Source organism: Gavia stellata, chromosome 5 (assembly GCF_030936135.1).
Source record: "Gavia stellata isolate bGavSte3 chromosome 5, bGavSte3.hap2, whole genome shotgun sequence".
Taxonomy (NCBI): Eukaryota; Metazoa; Chordata; class Aves; order Gaviiformes; family Gaviidae; genus Gavia; species Gavia stellata.
In genome coordinates, this window is record NC_082598.1 from 27,358,850 (window position 1) to 27,379,098 (window position 20,249).

The 20,249-nt window shown below is 41.6% G+C and overlaps 1 protein-coding gene across 1 annotated transcript in view; it reads right to left on the bottom strand.

Annotated features, from left to right (window-relative positions):
• Window positions 1-4,314: 4,314 nt before the first annotated feature.
• The window catches only part of BEND4 (BEN domain containing 4), a 29,685-nt gene continuing 13,750 nt past the window's right edge, over window positions 4,315-20,249 (bottom strand). The window contains exons 3-5 of the mRNA XM_059818138.1: window positions 12,552-12,643; window positions 7,770-8,010; window positions 4,315-4,532 (exon numbers count right to left, since the gene is read on the bottom strand). Coding sequence (XP_059674121.1) covers window positions 4,315-4,532; window positions 7,770-8,010; window positions 12,552-12,643 — 551 coding nt within the window. The remainder of the gene's footprint in view (window positions 4,533-7,769; window positions 8,011-12,551; window positions 12,644-20,249) is intronic.

Below are 20,249 nucleotides of genomic sequence, written 5' to 3' on the forward strand. Positions count from 1 at the left end.
TTAACACAGTTTTTTTACCTACATTTCTCAGAAACACCTGAAATTATTTCGGTGAGAGTTTCATTAATAAGGGTTTTCACTGATGTGCGTTTCCACAAAAAATACAGTAGGCTGAAGCTCCTGATCTAGAAAATACCAGCCCAACCTCAGTTAGTTTTGCGACGTTACAGGCACCCGAAAGCATTGTTTTATAATGGAAATATTTGGCAACCGTTTCTAATGGATGACACCTGCCTGCGGTCAGGCCCGTCTTGCTTCACAGCCCAGCAGAAGGGGTTTGCTGTAGTGAATGTTTGTCACTGTAATACCTCTACAAATTATTTGGAGTCGGGATTTTCTAGAGCGTTTAAGAGAACAGGAGACATTCAGCCGTCACTGGATTTTGAATTAAAATGGGATTTAAACTTTGCTGCTTGAAAATCCAGGTCTTAGGATTGCAGATGGGTACTTTCTCTGAACAGTCTTTCTATCTAACCAGCGCATAAATATATGTGGTTATATTTTGAGGCGAAAATGATTTATATTGTATTCATAGTTGAATTCTTCATAATGTTTCACTGCGCTTGCTGGTGCTTCATACTGAACAAGCATTTAATGCAAAAGACAACCCTCTAGCCTTTTATATAAATCTGAAACTTAACTATATACATATTTATACTGAGAGCCAGTTGTGGCACGTATCACACCGACACAATGCCTATAGAAAAAGAGAGAGACAGGTTAACCAGAGACTAACTTTTATTGTGCATTTTTATGCAACAGAACAAATGGAACTGGAGGTATGTAGTAATAAAACCAATATTCAAATCAGAATTAACACCTGAAATAGTAAACTGTAGGTAACAAATGTCTTTATAATTAAAAAATATTGACTGTTTAAAAAATTCTCTAAGATTTTATATTCTTTAAAAGAAATGTGTGTTGCCACATAGAAAACAATTCACACATCCTATAGAAATTGTCACAAAAACCTTACTAGTCTATATTACACTATGCACTTTTTTGTACAATATCTGGTAAAGGTCTATCCCTAACCTGTACTTACTCTACACAGTACAATCATCATTAGAAAGTATTCATAGAATTAACTACACCATAACAATAAAAATATCAGGATTAATGGTTTTTTAATCACAGTTTCTCCACAAATATTTGTCATAGAAAATATAGCGAAGGCATGTTGGCACAGATGGGCGTGCGGTACTGCTACACAAAGTTTGAGAGAAGGCAGATAGAAAATGACAGTAAGATTAAAGAGTATGGAAGGATAAGACAGGAATCTCTATCCTCCTGGGACTTTCTGGAGTGACATGATAGATAGCAGTTTCCTTCTGTCGCAAGCCTGCTGTCTACATCCAGTGCTGGGAAGGGATGTGCCGACTTACAAAGCACACTGCTTAAATACGGGTATTTTGCTCTGCAAGGGCTTACGTGCTATCTATTACTTCAGGTCCCGTAGCATTATACCTAACATCTTGTGGATATACAGACACTGCAATGTGTATGGATTTATAAAGCCTCACGAACAAATTAATCGGAATAAGCAGTTGTGAAAGGTTTGTGGTTTGTCTTTTTTTTTTTTTTAAACGAAATGGGTGGGTCAAGAGCCAAGTGGCCATGATGGCAATTAAAGACAGACAACCAAGAAAAGTTGTTGTACTCTGTTATTTTAAAACCAAACACGAACAAAAAACGATGAGTGGATGTCTGCTAATGCCCATCTGTGACTACGATTCATGTCACTGGCCGGGGCACACAAGCAACTGAGGGCAAAATTTTGTTTGTAAAGAAAGGTCCCAACCTGCAAAGCCATTTCTAGTGCCAAAGTGGCCTTCAGGATGAAACTATACATTTGGTTATTTTGCACAATATGAGAGCAGAGGATTATGAGTGGTTCCAGGACGCTGGCTACACTTTTTACACTAAAAATAAAGCTAGGCTTACTAATTATTTCAGCAAATCTTTAGGTTATTAAGTGAGAGAGGTCTGTCCAGTCCAGGAATTCTGTTCTGTGACTGTTAAAAATGAAGCATTTGTATTTTTAACCTCATACGATTAAACATTTGAAAGGAAACCATCACAATGTTTACAAAAATACAGCATGATACATATTGCTGTGGACAAATTTACAGTATAATGTTGACTTACACATTCTGACATGTTTTACCAAGTAGTTCTGGCAAGTGTCACCACATTAAACATAGACCAGCAAGACTTACACCATCTGAGCAATGTAACATCTTCTATTACAGTTCTTTTAAAAAAAGTGTAAGTTCAACACTGAAAAGCTACTACAGGATTATCTGTACCATGACATTTCTATATACTGAGTTTCTCCTCCGGAGGCCACCACGCGCCGTTGACCACTCAAAGCAAGTCACCTCCTGCCTGTAGTGAGGGATGCTGTCCCAAATCCCTTGGCCTGGGTAGGTCCAGTGTGACTAAACTGCTCATTCACTTTCAGAAAATAAGTGAGTTATTCTGGGGCAAGTGAGTGCCTTTCAACCCCCTTTTAAAAATTACCAAAAATAAAATTAATCGAGAGGTATTGGACATTTAAGGGCCTAAAGCATATCCTGGCTGAGCGAGGTCCTGTCTACAGGGGTGCGCAGTGGAGCCCATGTCCCGAGACACCCCACGGGCCGGCCACGAGAGACCGGTCACAACCACAGGCAAAGAGGAGGCAGACGACGGGAAGAAACTATCGTGTGGGCGAGCTGACCTTTGAGAGACTGTCTCAGTCCTCCATCCGCGGTCATGGCGGAGCTAGAGGAGCATTTCACCCCCGAGGGCCCTTCCTAATCTTTGAAGAAGGGGTTGGGTGTCTCCTGCCCGGCACATGGGGAGGTCAGGAAGGGGAGGAGAAGCGTAAAAGGAGCAATTAGCAGCTTTTCTTGTGGCTTGCAGAAGGCGGTTAGGAAAGCTGGGGAGTATGAGATACGTGTTCAGGAGAGTCAACGCTGATGAGGTAGCACTAAGGATGGTCAAAAGTGGAGCGAACTTACTTTCCAAAAACTGGTTCCCTGTACCTGCCAGTGGGGAAAGGTTGCCTCAAGGAGAACTGGTTCAGGCTTTGAAGGATGCCAGCACTGGCCTGAGCGACCGGACAAGGGTAAGGAGATGGAAACACCCTGACACGGAAAGGAAAGGGTATCGTTTCTTTGGCATTGTGTATTTCTGGAGTGCATCAATTTGGAGGGACAATGGATTCCTAAGCCTTTAAAATTAAAGGTTTTCAGTGGACTGATTTTTTTTTCTTTAAAGTTGGCATCTGCTTCCAATGTCTTACACCGTCATGAATTGGTTTCTCCTCTAGCACAGATCTTTTTCACAGTTGTTAGTTAGTCTGGACCCCATGTTTACTTACAACAGAAGGTTAAACTAGGCTCTTCTTACCCAACCCCTCCCTGAATGCACCACTAACTGTTAAGACCAGCACATTGTCTCATCTATTTCAAGGAATGGATATAAACCACAAATGAAAACAAAAACGAGGAAAGGCAATTTAAAGCCTCTAAAGCTACATAATATTGCTGCAGAATAGGAACAGACAAAGCAAAACCTGTCTTTTGAAATGGCAATTTGTTTTTAGCAATCTTGTTTTAATGAAAACTGTCATGATCAACTCTAATCCCCTAGAAATCTAGATAAATACAGTGTCTATCTGATATACAAAGCAATTTTTATCTATTAGAAGTGCCTGTTATTATTCTGGGTCTTTGAAGGATTCTGCTGTTGACGACCGCTGCTGTTTTACCCGGGAAGATTAATTTCCTGGAGGAGTTGGCTAAAGGAAGTCCCTGAATTTTCCATCTTGTGTGGTATTTTAAGGTAGCATTTATAATTATGTTATTTTCTGTTAGAAAATGGGAGACCGCTTCTTTTTTTTTAAGCATGCAGACCTGTTTTTACATCTCCTACTCAGGGAAAGCAAATAGTACCCAGCTGTTCTGGGTCCAGACCTGGGCTTGTTATCAATACGCAGACAAGATGGTAGTTGCTGTTTCTCTTGACATTTTTATAGTTTATAAATGACCTTTCCTCTAGAACTAGATGAAAGGAACTGCAATTTCTCTTTGAGGGTGCTATGAAGGATTTGCAAAAAATAGGCACTGAGAAGTCCCATAGAGCAGGTCTTGAAATGGATTTCTTTCTGTTAACTGGGACATGGTAGGATGGAGAAGCTGAAATGTATGCAGTATGTGTTCAAACATGCTTTGGACTCTTAAATGACAGCAGGGTAAGTATGTTTAACAAATAGTCTCTCCTAAATTAAGTGGTTGCTACTGTTGTATGAGGTTCCTCTCACTGCCATCAATCTCCAGATCCATCTTGCATACCTCTATTGAAGACTTCATCCTGTGATCCTGGATGGTCAGTCCCTTCGTAATACGAGTTCCCATTGTGAAGGAAAGTCCCCACCGCACGCCCTTGACGAGCGTGTCCTACTGCATCGCTGAATACCTTGTTTATTTGCTCTTCGGATGGCATCCACCAGTCTGGGTTGGAAGTACAATGCATCCTAATGAACTCTGCAGGAAGACATGCAAGGATAAAAAACAACTTGCCTTTGCAGCCCCTGTTATTGCCCAGGCGTCAAAAGCTCATGGGAAAGAAGACAGGGGGCATTACTGCTCTACTTAAGCAGAAGTAAAGCCTTATGGGGGATGCCATGATAATGCCACTTGGACCTATTTTATTTCTGTATAAGTGTGTTTCTCCACATGCAGTGTATGTACTTAGACCTCAGCTAATTATGTGATGCATGGGACCTGGAGATAAAATCCCTTCTTGTGGAAGTAAAAAGAACTAATTGGAAGTGACGGTTGTGATTCAGTGTGTGCAATACATGTGGAAGTTAACATGAACTGGGAGATATTTAATTTGAAACCTGTTGTGTATTTATACCTTAAGGCGATTACTCTCGTGGATCTTTATGACTTCCCTCTGCTGGCTGCTTCCGCAGCTGCAGGCTGCAGTAGCCCACAACCAGCTCCAAAATGGCACTACCGTTACTTCAGTTGCCTGGTGCCCCTTTCTGTTTGGCCTGTCTTTCATTTTAGGTCCTGCTCTTTCCAGCTTCCTGAATCTGACACCTATTTTTCAGAGACTAAATTGGCCTTAGAAATAGCTAAATGAGATGAGAGGGCTAATTTGGGGAGCCTTGCAATAGTTTTCAATGCAGGAGAAAATGAATTGTACTGCATGTAATTCGGCTATTTAAGTAGCTGCTGCTTCCACATACAGCTATTTGTATGTGATGATTGCATTTTTTATAATTTCTTTTTCAGATCCTTTGACATGCAATATGCTAAACTTGCAGAAGGCGTCTTATCAATTCTAGAGTTGTAACTGCTAGACATAGCTCAAACAGGTGTATTTGGACTTTGAAACGTCCAAATACGATTTTAAATGTGAGGGCACCTTATTAGATACATTGGATACACTGTACCTCACAGGGAAACTGAGCTTCTTATGTATTCTGTAACATTAGTTATTCCCTCATGCAGTATTGTGTGTCCCAGGATATTTTTAAATCCTGTTCTCTACTGTTGACAAGCCAACAGCACAGTAAGTGGCATAAGGTAACTTGATTACTGTCACCACATCTCGAGACCAGGGAATGCTGTGCTTTTACGTGAGTTCCTGTGCCTGCAAGGTATCTCATCTGTTGGACAATTAGGACATGGTTTTTGCATAGCTCCTCCAGCAGTGTGTCTGCAGAAATGATAGCTATCTCAGTTTTAAATATATTTCCCTGGAAATCCACACAGGCAACAGTAATTCCTACCTAGTTATGTTCACGTGGGGCTCCACAGACAGGTGTTTTTCTTAGAGAAATGGTTACCATGTAAAGGAGTAATGCTATAACGTAAGCATGCCAGGCTGTTTTAAAGCTGGTTCCAGACATCAGTCAGTTGTAGGAATAGATTGAAAATGTTTACAGATGTTTAAACCACTCTGAGTGCAGAGAGAGAAGCAGTTTGTACTCTGTGCTGTGGTGGGTAGGCATAATTGGACGTGCTGAGAATTAGTCAGACACTTGTTACCTTGGCTTGCAAATGGGTAGGAGCCAGCGGCCAACTCTTGGCACTGGAGAAAGTTGTCATGTTCCCACCCATGCAGCACGAAAGCCCAAAGGGAGAACTGTCTACTCTGCTTTCCTAACTGGTCCTTAGATACTGAATGTTTTGCCTTCCTCTTCAAGCTTCTGAAAATTAAGGAAATTGGTCTTTCTCCCAAGGAGTGCTCCACATGTTCTGTATGTCCAGGATCCCAGAAAGGAGAGTGGCCATAAGCAAAAATCCATCTACAGGTGGATTTACTGTTAGTCTTGGTGGGAGGCAGGCGGAACAAAGGGGAAGAAAAGGGTATTAACACTCTACTTCTGCATAAATTATTAGGTGAAATTTAAAGTAATTTAGTAAATGGTTAATGCACTTGTATTCAGCCTTCAGTTTCCAGGAGAACTTCTGGGACCCTGACTCTCGCTCCAGACCTCTGTGGAGCACAGCGTACAACGGACCTGCCCTTCTATTAAGCTCTGATAGAGTATGAGGTCTGGTAGAGCATCATGTAACAGGTTAACAGGTTCCTTTGTAGCAAAAAAAGAGCCTCTTTGCCTAATTTGGCTGTACGTAAAATCTGAGTTCATTACCTGGTTACATCAACGTACCCCAACTACAAGTCTTATCTACTTGGCCTTGTTGGATGCTTCTGCCCTAGATGAGAAGAGGCTCCGTCTGATGTATATAACCACTTCGAACTCCAGTTGGATGACTAAAGGTATTTTTATCATTGACTGGCCAAAATACAGCTTTTTACACTGCACTGATTAGTAAAACATTCCTGAAGTCAGTTCAACCAAAATTTTGTGTACATGCTCACAAAATACTATGAAGTTAACTATGAGTTAATTAAAAAAATGATAAGCATATGCATTTATAAAATGCAGATGCGGATACTACAAACATGTTTTTAATTGGGCTTTAAAAAGGCCTGTTTTGTATGTTTTGTTATAAAGCCCAGTACAAGGCCTTTTGAACAATTTTAGGAAACCAAATTATGAACTGCCACAACAGATAATTCTTCTCAGTCTGGACCCTTTCTCTGTATTGTCCAACATCCTCACTCTCTGACATTGTGAAATGCTTGCAAACTCCCCCTCCTTCTCAGGCTAAACATGGGGGAAAGTTGTTTCCTAACTTTTTCAGTCAATGTTGCATCAGTACTCCAAAAAAGTTAAATCCTTGACAACGCAATTGTATACACTTTGTATGTAACTAACCTGTAGATGTTCTTGGCCCTACAAAATGTTCAAACCTATTCTGAAACTCGGTTAGCTTTTAACTCCAATGATGCGCTGTGGCCTTAAGTACCATATGCTTACTACACATTAGGCTATAAATATTCCAATGTTAAAGAATGCCCTGTTAGTTTATTATAAAAGAGTGTAATCAGGATTGTCTGATTTTCCTTCTTTGCTGTTTCAAGTATATCAGTGTCATCTGCCCTTGCGTTTGTCTCCTCTCTTAAATAGGCAGCCCTGTTATTTACTATTTAAAAAAAAAGAAAAGCACATATATAATACATACATACATACATATATGTATGTATAAAAAAAAAGCAGAGGGTTTCTGGTTGCTTGTCACCTGCCTGTGAAACCCATTCTAGTTCTGCAACTGTCAGCCAAATGCTTCTACTGAGCCAGAGCCAATGTGGTGAAATGAGATCACATATGGTGGACACTGAGCGAAAAGATGCAGTACCTCTGAGACATGTTACTTTTACTGGATCCAGAGGACGTCTTTCAGGACCTGTCTCTCCTGACTGCACTGACCTTTTCCTTTTTCCAAGGCCGCATGAGTACTTAAGCTCATCGGTTGTGAAAACAAATCTGATGAGATAGCGAAGGAGCCGTCGTCCATCTTTCTTGGAAGAATTTACAGCCTCATCCCACTGTTTACTAGTGATGTAGACAGGGTAGTTGTTCAGCAACTGCTTGCTCCCCTGAAAAAGTGAAATATTTCTGTTGCTTATTTTACAAGACAAATAAGTAAAGATGTCAGTTGCAATAAGAAATACACTTTTTAACTAGCCACGATACTGACAGCAAAACACATCCTGAAGTGAACACATAATTGCTCTTACTAAGAATGAGTACTTTTAAAATTACATTTCCATTTTCTAGAACTTAAATTTGGTGAGGTACAAGGAATATGCTTTGAAAGATGGCTATTGATATTTTCTACTTTAACAAGCAGGTTAAAAAGAGTTAAGAACCAGTGACTGGGTATATTATTTAAGTGTAACCTTTCTTCTTAATCTGTTAAAATGCATAAAAAGGGTCTTTGAAGAGCGTGATCAAATGAATCACTTCATCGCAGCTGACAGTTTACTTCAGAGGTGACTCTTTTGGTCTGTTTTCATAATAAATTTATTACTTCTGTAGAACACACCTGAAACTTGACAGCAGTTATGTTACTGTGAAAAATATAAAGAAAATAAATAAAGGAACTATGAAAACTAAAAGCTTCATTATTATTAATGAATGCCGTATTAACTCAAATTATAGCTTTACAGAAATGCCAGCTGGAAAGAAATTTTGCTTTTAACCTTCATAATTTGTGTGCTTAAATATTCCAACATTAAATGAATGCTGTGGGACTAATTATGGGGATTCCTGTAATCTACACACATTTATAAGGCCTCTTTAGTCAACTGTACCTAAATTGTATTTAATTCTTGTTGCCCATAAAATGCTATAGTTCAAGATTACCCGGTTAACATAAAACGGTACTGTTCATATACTTGAAATAATTGAAGTACACAAAAAAACCAAACCACACCCTCCTAGAGACTTACTCACTTTTACAGCTACACCTCTTTATCAAAACACGTAAATCTGGAGGCCCAATTAGTAAAAGCTTCATACAGCCCCCAGCTTAGATAGGAGCTCACAGTGAACTAGAGAAGTAAGGGTCTCATGCTCAACAGAGGCAATCACCCGCATGCTGCACTCTGTTGCAAAGTTCTCCTCCTTGCTTCCAGATCTTTGATACCTGAAAACTATTTTAAGGACTACCCTTGCCTCCTTTCATATATTTATTACAGCATCCTGGGAGACAGCTTGGGCGCATCTTTGAGGTTTTTCCTCAGGTATTTGCTTTTAATTTTTTTGCAAGTTTGATAAATACGTGGAAGGTTGAATTTAGTGAAGACCATGATGAAAGGGTCCTTGAAGAATCTGTTTGTATGATTTAGGATACCACCACCTCCTACGGCGGGGTTAGCATCACTGGGAGCTGAACCTGTGTGACTGTCTGCTACTTGTTTGCCTCGGTGCAAACCTAGCTGGTTTGGTACAAACTGCTGGGAAAGGCACCCACAAGCAAATGCAAAACTCTGCAAAGGAAGCCAAAATACAAAGGAGGAGACAGGCTTCGTCTGTCTGATGAGCCCCTATCCTTTCCCCAAAACATCTCAATCCTTTAGCTTGTAAATCCAAGCTTGTAACCCCTAAGAAAAAAACTCTTTACCTACAGTCCAACTATGTCTATAATTTGCATTTCATTTGTCCGCTCCCACTACTGTAAAAGGGCCAGGGTCAATTCTTCCCCCTTGTTCTGGTTTCAGCTGGGATGGAGTTAATTGTCCTCCTAGTAGCTGGTATAGTACTGTGTTCTGGATTTAGGATGAGAATAATAATGATAACACACCGATGTTTTAGTTGTTGCTGAGCAGTGCTTACACCAAGTCAGGACTTTTCAGCTTCTGACACTGCCCTGCCAGGTGCACAAGAAGCTGGGAGGGGACACAGGCAGGACAGCTGACCCAAACTGGCCAAAGGCATATTCCATACCATATGATGTCACGCTGAACAAAAACGGGGGGCCAGGGCTGCTGCTCAGGAACTGGCCGGGCATCGGTCACTGGGTGGTGAGCAATTGCATTGTGCATCACTTGTTCGGTATATTCCTTTATCATTACCATCATTATTATTATTTTCTTCCTTTTCTGTCCTATTAAACTGTTTTTATCTCAACCTGTGAGTTTACCTTTTTCTCTGATTCTCTCCCCATCTCATTGGGGGGGAGTGAGTGAGCGGCTGTGTGGTGCGTAATTGCCGGCTGGGGCTAAACCACGACATACCTCCACTCATGACGCAAGAAGTTGCTTTAGTTTTTGCCAGGTACACGTGTCCCTGGGAAGCCAATAGTACAGCTGAGGAGCTCTGCTATGGGAAGAACATTTCCTCCATCCAGCCCAGCTCCTTTTCCTCTGCCAAGGTGGCAAGAGGGCCAGGGAAGGAGGAAGAGCAGGGGGGCAGCATGGAAAGCTCTTTGGGGGTATGATGCTCTTATGCAGAAGCAACTGTGACCACTCCATCTCAGTGAGCGCTGACAGTAGTATTTCCTTGTCTTGTTCCATCACAAAGGTAATACACAGGACCATCTGATCCCCACATTGATACTAATTTTTTTCAGCAGTGAGCTCAGCATCCCTTCTACATAAAGCTAATTATTTTCCTACCTTAGATTCCTGAAACCTACTTCTTTCCTGATGTAAAAAAAACTGTAGTGAAGCAAGAACCCTTCTTAGTGATACCGGTGCAAAGTACAAGCTGCAGCTAACGCTGTAGGCACTGCCTTGCTTTTGTGCCCTGGCAGGCAGGAGCAATGCAATGCAAGCCTGTAACGGCACAGTGTAAGGCTCCAGGCGTGCTCATGTGTGTTAGGGATGGATGCTCATATATGACTTTGCTAAGTAGCAAGCTATCCTAAAAGCTACCTCTGTGTTTAAATGTATTGCACGGATGGAAATAGGGTGCAGAAAGGCCCAACATCTAAATTTCATGAGAGCTCACGTTACTATTAACTGAGGAGAAGGCAATAAATTTTGCATAATTTCCTCAGCCCCAATTTTATTACACTTCTCTCTTATTCCCCCTGAAATTTAGAATATTTTTCCTCCTTATTCTCCAAAGGCATGATATAGTGTTATGCTACTCTGCTAAACAATTACTGGGTTCCTGCTACAGATACACTTTCATTATTTCCTCTGAAAGTAAAGCACTTCTGGGCAAAAGATTCCTGGTAAATACATGATGCAGTTTGGTGTGTCCAGCAGTCATTAAACTAAAACAAACATAAAACCTTCCAGGAACGAAATAAGCAGATCCTGAAGGAAGAACCAAAGTACAAATGTGTTCATGCTTGTATTTGTACATGATTAAGCTTATGAATAAAAGATTAGCATCTATGTGTTTAATTGAATAAAAAATTCTGTCACATCATGACAAGCTATTCCATGTGGGACGTTACAGAACAGCCTCATTTTTTACAGTGCTTGAAAATTTTAGTTAAGTAAAAGAGCATGAAAAAAAGGAAAATGAATCCTTGGAATATATTTGAGTGATAACAGCTAATGATATATATAAATACAAATATATATATATATATATGTATATATCAATTTGCACAGGATAAAACTGAACGGAGGACCAAAGTGATGCACATCCTGAACTGCTGCAAAGCATCTTCAGTGAAACTACAGTAAGTTGGACTACATGAGGCTTGCACTACATATAATTTATGTGCAAAAGGAGGTCAGAGTAGACCAAAGTCTTCCCTCTTCTGAATTTGTTTGCGTGAATAATGGGTAGTGACATGTATACACTACATATACGAAAACTTGCATAGCAAGAGCCTCAAATACAGACAATCTGAACTAGAAAAGTCTCAACAAAACCCATTCATTTGAGGCATTTTTACAAGCCTGGATAGAAACACACTGGAGCAAAATTAATGTGAGTTACACTAGAGCTTATAAATCTATACATCTACCTTCCAGAGAAGGGGAGGACTTAAATTTCCTTCTTTTTCACTGCAGCACTTTTAAACAGATCATAATTACAAAAATCCCCAAACTCCGTATCAAGTATAAAATTGTCAACGCTCAACATTTTGTTTGGGATGCTTTCTGAAAAGCAAGAGCACTCCAAAGACTTGCAGAAGCCTGTATTTGGGTCTGTCTGCAAAATGAAGGAAACGTGTATTTTAGTGTTAACCATCTCAGGGCTGCATTAGAGCTATGCTAACTGTATACACACGCGTGCCTGTGTCCATACACACAACATGTCGGTACCCCCACGCACGGGCTGCAGCCTCTGTTGCACTGGCAGCAGCCGCGTGCAGCCACCGTCAGTCACCCAGCTGCAGTTTTCACCAGGCTAGTCCTAGCCTAAATTCTACCCACAAAAGTGATGTTTCTGAGGAAAGGTGAGAGAAAAATTACGCAAAGCAAGGCAAGTGCAGCTGGTGCCGATGGAGGGACTTACGCGCTGCTCAGTAAAGTCATTCTAGATTATACTAGTGACGAGTCTCCTCCATTTGGGGGATTACTGTACCTAAGAATGACAGTTTAATAACAGATTTTACATATTTTTCCTACTACTTATATTCTTCCAGCGCCTACTGATTTATTTGCCCACATGCTTTCAATGAATTGTCAAACATAAAGAGATGTAGCTTGTCTTCACTGTATACTACCTCAGTCGGATGGTCTGTTGGCTGTGGTACCATAAGCTGGTTGTGATGCTGAAGTACAGTCTTCAAATAATCTAAAACAGTCTGGCAGGGCACTGCATGAAACAAATTGCAATTACTGTATATTAGCTATCTAGCACAAAATAGAACAACAATATGAAATCAAGCAGTGTTCTTCAGGATCTATTTTATACGTCTGTGAGATTTATTTCAAATAGGAAATACTTCTCATTTTGATTTGTGCAGTCATTTAATTCAATAAATATACAACAGATGTTGTATTTCTTATGCTGAGATCTCTGACATCATTACTTTTATTTTCTGCCCACTAGTTTTCAAAGGTTTTTTTTCCTAGTTTGAAATTATAATTATTACAAATACAAATTAGGTCAGCAGTAATGATAATAAGAAAAAAATCTGTAAATACTGTAAACAGCCCAAACCATACAAAGGAGAAAACATTTCTTGGACCTAAATCATGCACTGATTAACATGTAAATATGCTCAAATGTTTTTGAAACTGCAGTCTGATTAACTATACTGAACAGATTTAATGATTCATATACTTTAATTTCTTTTCCCTCCCTCCTCCCAAATTTATTATAAAACTAGGTGTTAGGCAAATTGCTTTATTTCTCTTTCCCTCATCCTCCCCCCTTTCCATTCCCATCACTCTCATCCATTTCAGTGGTGGTACCAACATCCTATTCCCTTCTGCTGAGGTGATAGGTTAATTAGGGATGATTCAATTATGGGTCTCTCTTAAGCAGATGCTGCCACATCCCTGATTAACTCTGGAGTATTTTTGAGATACAGTGCTTTTCGCCTGAGCCTGGAACACCTTAGGAGAATTAAACAGATATTAACCCAGCATTACGACTGACTTGTGCAAGACTAAAGAAGCATCATTTTTAAGGTACCCTATCACTCTCACATTTCATATGGGTTGTTTTCGTAAAATATTCAAAGATAATCTTTGCTTCAGCTAAAAATCCAGAAAAAATATTTCAGTGTTCCTTCTTTTTTTTTTTTTTAATTATTTCTTGGCATTCAGCCTTTACACCTGGAAAAATGTAGTGTTTTGGGCTTTGTCTTCAGCTGGGAATCTGAAAGCAAGCACTGAAATCACTGAGAATGTCTCAAGGTAGGATTTACAGGTTTTTCTCACCCCTTCCTGGGCATTCACACTGCACAGCAACTATGCCCCTGTCTAGGCAGACAGAGTGCAAAACACTTTTACTTTCTTTTTTTTTTTTTTCCATGTGGATGGGCTGAAGGGTAAGTCTGTCTTTTGAGATCCTTTTCTTATCCTCTGTGTGTGTTTGCTGTTTGGTATGTCCAAAACTAAGGTTAAACTAGGTTTAAACCCATGCACAGGTTACTCGGTGATTAAGTAGGTGTCCAGGAAAGAGGCACAAGAATCGAGAAGGCTCGCTGCCCCAGGCAGCGTCAGAAACCCTGTGACAAGGTCAGCAAAAACTCCCACTTGGGTGGAAGCTACCACGGACAACCAGCATCTCCCGTGAGGTCCTGGATCTCCTGCAAGGTGACAGCAAGGATGGAAGGGGCTATGTGGGGTGATTGTGCTATGGCGGGTGATTGTACCACTGCCTGAAAAAAAAAGATGCCTGACACTTGGACTCGGAGGAGAGTTGAGCGATACTTGGGAAATCAGAGCTACGTGCAAAGTATCCCTTTCCTGGCCTGTCTAAATGTGTCGCTTTTTGTTTAACAAGCTCACTGAGGACACAGTTGCCGAAGCATCAGCGGTACCTGGGAGCTTTAGACTTCTTTGGTCCCCATGAAGCTGTGCTCAAAACAGTCTGCGAAGTTTGCACTTGCTTTTCTGGTTATCTCTATCAGCAAAAGTCCCTGGTGATGACCTGATGGCTCTCAGCCATACTTGGTACTATTACCTGTAATTACGTGGAACAACGTGGGGCCTGAAAGCGAACAGAATATAATGCATCAACAATTTCTAATTTTTAGGAGCTGATCTCACAGCAGGATGGTATTTTACCCACAGTAAGTAATTTCACTGCAGGCTAGCCAAAGATGTATTTACCTATGTTATTCTAAAGGGATGGGGCACAAGTGAGAAGACAACAGGGAACTATTTAACCTGTTGTGTCCCCAGCACATGAAGTACAGCTCTACTTTAACTGTATTCTGCTGATAAAATGCTTTCTCATTGGCAGTGAGAAATACGAAGGTACTAAAAGCTGGCTGAAGCTTATAGATACTTCTAAATATGAAGGTACTAAAAGCTGGCTGAAGCTTATAGATACTTCTAAATACGAAGGTACTAAAAGCGGGATGAAGCTTATAAATACTTATACTTCTATCTTCATAAAAGCAGTAACGTTTCAAGCACAGAATTGTATGATTTCGCTATCATTCTAGTGACTGGAGGACTCTGAGCGCTTTTGACTTGTAAAACCATCGTACATCACACTGTTTGCTTTTGGTACAAATAACCTCAGCCTTTCAAAAACCAGATGCTGCTTGCAAAGCCAGGGTTCTTGGGCTGCTGCGTTAACCAAAGCCTAAAGGAAGCCACAAAGAGGGCAGCACGAGGCCGAGAGTCAAAGGTTTGGTTTTGCTTCTGTGTCACTCTTACGGCTCTGCAAATACTTTCTTTGCCAAGAGGTAAGAGGAACCATTTCCTTCAAACACTGCAGCAAATGTAACTTTGTAAGAGCAACGTGGCTCCCAACTGTGAGTATGAAAGATCATTTAAACCTACTAGCTTATTTATTTTGTATTTCTTTGACTTTGATGTGGTCTCTAGAGCGTTAACAAGATCATAACCCCGAGAGTGGATTCTCTGCAGGCTTATGCATGTATCCACTATCACTGACAACACCAAGAGGGATCTGTGCCTACTGTAACCAATGGGAAAGACGCTAATGTTGAAATAACACTTGTTGTGATTTAGTAGAAAGCCTGCAGGGAGGCAGTAATTTTCCTGCCCATTAGGAAGAAGTTTCCATGGCCGTTACTTTCTGAAAGCGCCAGTGACTCAGAAGAGACACTGAGAGTGGCACAGTAACGTGGCCTGCAGCGAGTGAAAAGAAGAGTGAGATCTTTGCGGGAGCTAACGGGCGAGGAGGAGGTGCTACAGGGGACTCAGCACGCCGGGGAAGGCTGGTCTTGCTAAGATGCTGAGCAGTGACTAAGCAGGACACCCATAAGAGGTGGCAGGTCTTTGCCATTTATTGATCCAAGTTATAAGACTTCGTTGTTATTCTAGGCATCTGTATGTTGTAACAAGTGCTTCTTCGGCATAGCTTGTCACCGCTTTCTCTGCAGAGTATCCTAATTTCTAATAAACTGTTGAATGGCATGGTGGCCACCGACTGTGCCGATGACAAAAGCCAGGGTGTGATTTCTCAGGCTGACCTGCTGCACAGCGCAGCAACTCCCCAGACTAAATCCTCTTTGCACCAGACGGCATGAGCGGGTGAAGCACAGTAAAACTCAAGTTGTCATCTCCCAGCGATGCAGTTTCTACCCCTGGCTAGTTGTTACAGCGTGTGCCATTTCACCCTCAGAAACCTACACCTTATTTCAAGCCTGCATTTTGTTTTCCTTCAATCGAGTTTTATAAAATCTTTGGAAAAGAAATGGAAAATGCCTCTCACCTGTTACGTACTTGTAATTAGTGGTGAAGTCATTTCTCTGTCTTGTCTTTGCTAAGCTCAACACTGACCTTCCCAAGATGCTGGGCTTGCGCTAAAAGCAGAGTCCCTACATCTACCTACATGTCTGTATATCCAAAGACCATGCCAGCCCTTTTGGGCATACTGTGCATCAATACTCAGCCGGAAAGCCACCGTGTCCTCCAAAAGCCTTTCCCAGTGTCCGCTTCCCAGGGGCTGAAACCAAGCAGAGCTGATGTTCTCTGTGCCTCAACACGTGGTAACGCTGCACTGCGTTCGGCTGAGCCTGTCACCTCTCATCTTCCTCACTCACTGCTGCCTCTGCACCGCTTGCAAGCTGTGAGCAATGATTGTTTGCTTTCTTTCACTGATGAAAGTATTAAAAACATAGGCTGTGAACAGTTTCACACACAATCCCTCCAGAAATTCATCTGCATTGTGGCAATTTCCTGAATACAAATATATTTGTGTTTTTTAAATCACTCTTTGCAATACAGTGTTATGTAACACCCTGAATGTCTGCAATACCCTCATCAACCAAACTTTTCATCTCATCAAAACCATAATTTGGCAAGATGTTGCCTGGTCCTAACTCCATTATTCTCTTTTTGTACTCTATTAATTGAAGCCGCCATCAGCCGTGCAATTAGTTTGTCTGGGCTCAGTATCAGGCCAACAAGCCTACAATCATCCGGGACACCTCATGTATCCTTCAAAAAAACCCAAACATACAGTATTTGCATCTTTCAGTCTTCGGGAGTGTCCCAAATACTCCAAAACATAAAGCAAATCACAGTCAGAGTCCTCTTTGTCCACCTTCATTTTTGTTTTAGCTCCTGAAGTGAGTTGTCCAAATCTCACGATTTTGAAAACATCAAGCTTTGGTAGCAGCTGCCTAATGCTTTTGGTAATAAGTTGATGTGTACTTATGGATGAAAAGCTGGTGTGCTCAAGCAGTTACTGCTCCCGGCGGCATGTGCTGCGGCTCTCCTGGTGATGCCGGTCTCTGAAAGAGGGACTCCTGAGTCCGCTCTTGAACCACTCTGTCTTACAACCTGGGCTGGAATCAGCATCTCTTTATCATTTCTAAAAAGGCCGGCAATTCTGGTGCTGACTAACAAGCTCTTCAGTTGCCCCGACACTGGGAGGGAGTTGCGGCAGACAGCTGAGGTTGCAGTCTCACCCGAAGCCGCTGTTGAACGCGTGCTAACCCCCAGAGTTATGGCGGAACCGGAAAATACTTCCACCTGCTTACCATCATCATCATCGTATTGGCGTGACTGCATCATTTTACACTTCACAAGTACCAGAACAGAAATACTCAATCAGCAGTTCCATGTTTTTGGCAAAACCTACCATTTCCATCTGATAATGGTCCGACACTGTTACTAGGATGCCATATTTTTCCTTTAATTTGCCAGGGGAAGAATGCCTCCTTGACAGAGTGCTCCAGGTTTAATTTTAATTATTAATTTTCCACTGATCTTAACCTCTGCTTTTTACTCATCACCATCAACCTCCCCCCTACTCCATTTGTTATGCTTCTAATTGCTCCTTCTCTTTCCCTCTAAGCTGGTTGTTTTTGTAACCAGCATGAACCTTTTCCTCCTAGATAGTCTTTTGGGGCCTTCAACAACATCCTTTTAATGTTTCCCAATTATCACCCACTCTTTTTTTCTTTCTTTTAACCTTTGGCTCTAATAATTGTTTCCAGCTTTTAATGAAGTGCCAAGAACACGTCTATTATTGGTTTGGGCTGGGTTTTTGCTCATTATAAATGTTATTGGGCCACAATCACTTGTATTGGTATCTGTCAAAATGAGGGCTCTCATTTATCCTCCCCAAAATGTGGCCTCCAGTGTAACACACTCCAGGGCTGTTTATATTGCCAAAACACAGTGCTATGAAGAGATACTTGGGCTTGCTGTAAATAAGGCGTATCTCCAATGTAAATAAGGTGTATCTCCAACTTCTCCCACAGCATCAGACAGCCCTAGTGAGAAAGGATGGCTCACCCTCGGTTCGGCTGCGTGTCTCCCTGCGGTGGCCTTGGCCCCATAAGCAGACAGTAAGAAATGTGGTTATTCTGTTCATTAATGAGATTTTGTGCTCTGTAGCTGACACTGACTAGTGTTCCTCCTGGTGTTTTGTACAGCAGAAGACAAATCCCTTAGCACTCAAGACCATTTACTTCTGACCCGCCAACAAGGAGAGGAATTGGGAAGCGTGTACATCTACATCCACCCTGCTCAGTTAAGACTGGCTCAGCACTGCAACGCGTCCTCCTTCGCTTGACCTTGAGTGATGCTTCACTCCAAGTTCATTGCAGGGCATTTCTAAATTGATGCTCGACTGTCAAAAGATGTAACAAATGATAGGGAACCTGCTAACGAACTAGAGGGCAGTGCGAATTTCTTAAAACATTAACGGAGATGCCTTCTCTGCCTGAGATTTGGACAAGTGTGCAGTATAACACGGCTTGGATTATTTTAGCTCATACACTCATTTATTTCAATAGTCAGCTTGAAAGCCAGCGAAAGCTGCATGGACAGGCCGTGAAGACAAGTTGTTGGGGTGCGATGAGCTGGAAAAAGAGCGAAGGGCAAGGAGAGATGGGGGTTAGTAAAGAGGAACTGATCTCAGTACTCAAGACCCTACAAATTTGGATGTTTGTAACTGGATGGTAAAATAAAACCAGCACCCATTTGTAGTGAGAGCAGCCAGCAGAAATCAGAAAAATCGGTATTACACGCGGAAGGGTGTTAAAGATTGGCTAAACTGACCTACGTGTCTGCCAAACGCAGGGACGGGAGAAAAAATTGTAGCAAATATCCCCTTACTTTTAAAATCCCTCTTGGTTGTGTTTTCCAGGTGGAGTGGAAAACCATTTTACTTCTGTTAAGCTGCATCTGAAAAGCCATTGCATTTCTTTTAATTTTCTTTTGCAAAAATATTTCTTCCAGAAAGAAGAAAGAATGTGCCCCTTCCATACACCCCTGGGATGTACACCTCTGCCTAAACAACAGAAGAAAAGAGATAAAACAAGGCAGCTGTGCATCTCTCATTTAAGTGATGCTGCCACATGCTCCTGTGGCTTTTAGTTTTGTCTCTGCTCCCTCACCTTCCTTCTACTTAATAGAAGGTACGTAGAAGGTACCTCTTCTTGTCCTCCCTTTCAGCCGTGAAGTCTTCAGGGCAGGGACCTCCCCTGTAAACCCCTCTACACGTTCATACTGCTGATAACTAACAGGGAAACCAAGGAGCCCCCGGTGAGCGGGGACAGCAGTTTGTCTGACTAAAATGCCAAATGCTGATCTGTGAAACACAAACCGAAGTTGAGACCAAAGAGTTCAGCCTCGCCAGGCTGAACTGCAGCTCCCCGCAGAATTCCCACCAGCTCTTGCTCCCCAAGGTAGGCTAAGAAACCTGTCCCCCCAAATTCTCATGGATGTTTACCCAGAAGCGCGGAGAAAACAGATTAATAAAGCCCTGGTCTGCTGCCGTTATGTGTTTCAGTAAGTTTTTGTACTCAGGCTAGTTTAGCAAACTAAGCCTGCACCCCCAAGCTGCAAGCAAAGCCATGCTGCAAATTCAAAGGGGTTCTCGTGCCAAACACTGGGCAACCGCGCTTGAGGCTCACTCTTCCCGAAGTAACTTCATGCTTTGAAGCTGAACAGCAGAACGAGGCCAGAGATCAGACCAAAACATCCAGAACATCAAGGGAAACCAAAGAAGTGGTTAAATGTGAACATCAAGAAAAAGGACCAAAAAAAAGGACATGAAAAAGCATTCATCATAACCCTTGATGGCTGCTTTATCTATGCTGCTGCTGTGATAGGCTCTTTGGAAACGCGATGCTCTGAAAGTATAAAGGAGACAGGATTTGTAGGGAAAAGTAATATCTTTTATTAGATCATCCGACATAGTCAGGAAAAGAGTCAAGCCTTGGGCACACAAAACCTTCTGGAAAACTTGTCTGACTTTTTCAATTACATTGATATTAACTCTACCTGCAAATCTCACTTTCCTTTGGCTACTT